Source organism: Triticum urartu, chromosome 6 (assembly GCF_003073215.2).
Source record: "Triticum urartu cultivar G1812 chromosome 6, Tu2.1, whole genome shotgun sequence".
Classification (NCBI taxonomy): Eukaryota; Viridiplantae; Streptophyta; class Magnoliopsida; order Poales; family Poaceae; genus Triticum; species Triticum urartu.
The window spans coordinates 106662107-106666766 of NC_053027.1; the positions used below are offsets into that span (position 1 = coordinate 106662107).

At 54.1% G+C, this 4660-nt stretch overlaps 1 protein-coding gene across 1 annotated transcript; it reads left to right on the forward strand.

Moving 5' to 3' along the window:
• Positions 1-295: 295 nt before the first annotated feature.
• On the forward strand, positions 296-2103 carry LOC125516093. Its single transcript, XM_048681575.1, has 3 exons — positions 296-538; positions 1039-1212; positions 1297-2103. The coding sequence occupies exons 2-3, from the start codon at positions 1048-1050 to the stop codon at positions 1675-1677; spliced, it is 546 nt and encodes a 181-aa protein (XP_048537532.1). The 5' UTR covers positions 296-538; positions 1039-1047; the 3' UTR covers positions 1678-2103.
• Positions 2104-4660: the final 2557 nt, after the last annotated feature.

Consider the following 4660-nt stretch of genomic DNA (forward strand, 5'->3'; position numbering starts at 1 on the left):
GGAAAGGTCCGTGGCTATGAGCCGTCTAATCAGCTGGCGTGTCATCCTTATCTGCTGGTCTGGCCGGGCAGGCGTGCTGTCATGCCTTTGTGTCAGGCGCTACAAGTACAGTAAAATAAAAGCCGGATGACCAAGGCCAACCTTTTCACCATGCAGAGCATGCATGTTCCCGATACGCGCCTCTTAATTTGTCGTTTTAATGGGCACTTTGGAAAGTTGGACAGCCCAACTCTCCATAGTCCTGACTATGTGGGCCACACTGCCCTTCTCTCATTATTTATGCGGTTCCGCTCTCCACTCTCCACTCATCCGAAACCCCTTTATCATCATCACTCTCCTCCTCTCCACCACTCCCACACCCACCTCCATTCCGTCAGCCATGGAATCAGCAAAGATCAAAGAAGAAGAAGATTTGGGGAGTTCTATCAGAAGCTTCTAGGATGGGCAGTACGCATGGAGTGAGAGATTGGCGGCGGAGATAGTCGGCAGCAGTCGGCAGCGAGATGTTCAGTCCAGTAGCACCAATGTGCCTCGTACTGTAAGTAATCCGCCCCGTCATTATTGGTACAACTGATTTGCATACTAGGTTTTCTCAAATCTTCCGTCGTTGCCTGTATTCAAATAGGTAGGTTTAAGGTGGCCATTCCAATCTAGGTTGATTTGCATGCGAGGTTTTTTTATGCAGTTGTTCCTTTCAAAACCGCATGGAATTGGTCACATTAGATTAATTTTAGAAGCTACGCTTAATCCTCATCAACAATTGATACAGATCTTCTTACCTTTGGAACGGAACCTTTAGATTCGCCTCCAAGCACATAGAACCGCCAAATTCTTAGCCACTGCACTCTGATGTACTATTTGAAATGAGGCCTATCCCCAATAAGGAACTACCGTAACCACAAAAATGCATGATTACGATATTATAATGGGGGTTTCTAATAGCTACTCACCGCCTAAAGATTCTATCATAATGTACTAAGTTGTATGGTTTGTACTCTAACTAGTCCCATGTTCTTGCGGACTGCTAAATGAATGCAGGAGATTAAAATGGAAATGGAAGAACTGAACCATGCGTTGGCAGCACCGCATGTTTCAACGCTGGCGGAGATGACTGTACAGGGATTCTTGCTAGCGGCTGAACGTGAGAAGAAAAGACAGAGAGATGTTTTGGCAGGTTGTACCAAGCAAGCAAGTGCCGCTGCACCCGCTGTTGTAAGTAACTCGCGTTGTGTTAAGTACAGATGCAACTTATTTGTCGCTGCAACCTACATTCAAAGCTTAATTTCCTCCTTGCAGGATTCATCTCTCCATGGACTTGCATGTTCTCCTGCTGCTCCTGCTGCAGTGCTTCATTGTTCTGCTTCAGCTCGTCATGCTTCACCAGAACTCCCAGAACGACCTCACAACAAGCTGCTGAAGAACCTGTATTCAGACAAGACGGTGGTTGTGGGTATTCTCGGGGCACACAGGAGTGAGTACAGGGGTAGGGTCCGTCCCTTGAAAAGTGGGCATGTTCATGATGTTCATACTCCTAGTCGTTTTATGGTTCAGATAGATTTAGATCAGAATCTTCAATTGTTCGTGCTGCCGAAAGGAGTCGAGAAATTCTTCAAGGGCACAGTCCCTCAGTGCATAAAGTTGCGCACAAGCATCATTGTCACTGGAACGTACATTTGAGCCACTACGAGGAGAAACTGGTCTTCAATAATGCCGAAGCTGGTTGGTGGAAGTTTGCAGATCACCATGATCTCAGGAATGGTGACATCCTCACCTTGACAGTGGTTGATGCGAACAAGCTGGATGTGAAGATCTACATTGCAATGGACTCGATGTAGAAGAATATGGAGTGCCATGAGCACAAATAGTTTGCTATCTTGCCTCGTACATGGTGAAGTGAAGTTTACTGTCAGCAGTGATAAAATGATCTTTTGTGTTCACCACCTGCAATGATTCAGTGATCTTTAGAACTATGTTGGTCTGTTACCTTACCTTTTGGTTTTATCATGAACTATGTTGGTCTGCTACCTTACCTTTTGTTTGTATCATGAGCCTGTCCCTAAATCTATTTAAGAGTCTAACTATATATTCTCATCTTTGGTCAAATGTTTAAGCCTACATCTTGTTTCATACTACCCGCTAATCATTTTTCATAGCACAACCTGTTCTTTCAGAGACACGCTTAATTAGAGCATCTTCGGCTAATCATTTTCCATAGCACAACCTGTTCTTTCAGACACGCTTAGTTAGAGCATCTTCAGCCGCATCCCCAACGGGCCCTCCCCAGGCGTTTTTCTCGCGCTGGCGCCCAAAAAACGATCCAATCGCGCCCCCAGGAGCCCGTTTTTCGCCGGCTTGGGCCGAAATTGACGCCGGCGTAAGGCGGAACCCGGCGCGCTCGGGAGCGCCCGAGGGCGCCAGGGCGAGCGTTTTTTGCGCGAACAAACCGCGGGCCAGCCGTGTCAGCGAGACGGCGCCTCGTCTTCCCCCAGAGCGCCTCGGTTTCTCGCGGGGAATCAATGGCAAGGCTGCCGCCGGTCAGCCTTGCCATTGATTCCTCACGGGCGGCGCGTCATGGGCGGCGCGTCGACGCCTTCCCTCCCGCCACGCGTACACACGGCGCGGGCTATAAAACCCGCTGCTCCTCCTCGCCGCTGGACACACCAGCCCGAGCCCAAACCAACCGCCGCACCGCCGAGCTCCCCCGTCTCTGCTCTCTCTCGTTCGCGCCGCCGAGCTCTCGCGTCCTCCCCTTCTCCGACGATGGCCGAACGCTTCCCAGATGACGCCGCGGCAGCCAACGGCTTGCGCCGCCGCTCGCTCCAGGAGTGGGAGGCATGGCTGCTTTTTGAGCCAACATCCCGGCGCCGCCGAACATGCGCGCTGGGCCGACGGGGTGGAGGCTCAGCAACGGCGGCGGCCCCATCCCCCCGGTGCCCGACGTCGACGCGCGCCCCGGCGTCTTCGCCGCCGAGGTCGACCGCGTGCGGGCATCCCTCACGGAGGAACAGCGCGCCCTCCCCCAGTATGCCGCCGACAACCACGTGGCGTGGGCGGACTACTTCCAGCGGTGGCAGGCGCAGCGGCTGACGTCCACGAACAGGGTGCCGGTGGTCAGTGGCGTCAAGAACAGCGGCGGCCGCCGCGTCTGGTGGGGCGTCCCGGGCCGCACGCTCCACGAGGTGCTGAAGTACCTCGAGGGCGGCAATAACCCGTCGTTGGCATACCCTGCCGCGGCGGCCGTCCCCCCCCCCCCCCCCCCCCCCCCCCCCCCGCCAGAGCGCCGGGCCGTGGGCGCCCAGGAGGTTTGGCTCCTCCTCTTCTTCCTCGTCCTCCCGCTCCTCCTCCCACTCTTCCGACTCGCCGGCGTTGTTCGGCGTCAAGGCCGAGCCTGCCGCGGAGACGCCGCTCGGCCGGCGCACCCGCAGCGCCGGCATCGTCATCAACGAGGGTGGCAGGCGCGCCCCCTCCTCGGCTCCTCCGCGCTTCGTCAAGCCAAAGATGGAGCCCGGGCTCGTCGGCGGCGTCAAGGAGGAGGAGCTCGACGACGCGGCGGCCCTCAAATGGGCGCGTGATGGCTGGGCGCAGCTGGAGCGCCAGCGCCAGCATGCCGCCTACGAGCGGTTTGAAGCTCAGGGCCGTGGCCGGGATGAGGGAGGCATCGTCGTCCTCGACGACAGCGACGACGACGACACGCCGCCGCCACCACCGGTCCGCCTTGGAGACGTCGGGCAGGGGTCCAGCAGGGGCGGCCGCGCCGTCAAGAAGGAGAAGGCCGACGACGACGATGAGGACGGCGGCGACGTCGGCGACTTCGCTGCGCTCAACGACTTCTTCGCTGCGCTCAACGACTTCTTTGCTCCGTAGATGTCTTTTTAAAAAAAATTATGTAATGCTGAACATATTGAATATTAATGTCAGATTTGTCGAATTTAGCCAAACTTTGTCGAATTCAGATTTTTTTTTTTAAAAAAACATGTCTGAGACGATCCTGGGGCGAGCGGCTGGGAACCCGCTCGCCCCCATGCCAATTTTAGCGCCGGCTCGTCTCCAGGGGACGCGTAAAATCGTCGTCTGGGGGGCAACGACTGGAGATGCTCTTAGAAATAAGGCATGACAATTTTGCACGGACGCTAGCTGTGTAGGCCTCGTCCCGTCCCATGGATCCGGCTTGCCTACTCCCTCTTCATGCTTCCATCCGTGCTCTCACTTCATTCTACGATTGTCTTTTTTCCTCTTTTCTTTCTAATCTAATCATCTTCCCTCCTGATTTTAAGAAGATAGGGCCGGATCTTATTTTCTTCCAATCAAGGAGCACGGATAGGCACACGCCGGGGGAGCAGGCAAGTCTCGTCATCTGTTAGTGCCTGCCCTTTTGGTGCTACACACACGGAGGCGCGTGTCGCCTCCCATGTCACGCCTACCTATTTTGCGCAACATACACCATCGGTACAACACAGACCGAGCGTCCTGTAGTATACCGGCTTGCATGTCATGCCTACCTGTTTGGCGGTACATACACCCAGTATACAAAGCTCGTAAAAGCCTGGATGTTCTGATTTACGTAAAATGCAATGATTCCCCTAAATTAGAACCCCCATGCATATTTGAGATTACTCAAAAAATAGGTTATGTTTGTAGAACAAATTGAGTTAACATGGAC

Coding starts and splice junctions, on each gene's coding strand:
- LOC125516093 (XM_048681575.1), top strand. CDS start 1,048: ATGGAAATGGAAGAACTGAACCATGCGTTGGCAGCACCGCATGTTTCA. Junction 1,213..1,296: donor GTGCCGCTGCACCCGCTGTT/GTAAGTAACTCG, acceptor TCCTCCTTGCAG/GATTCATCTCTCCATGGACT.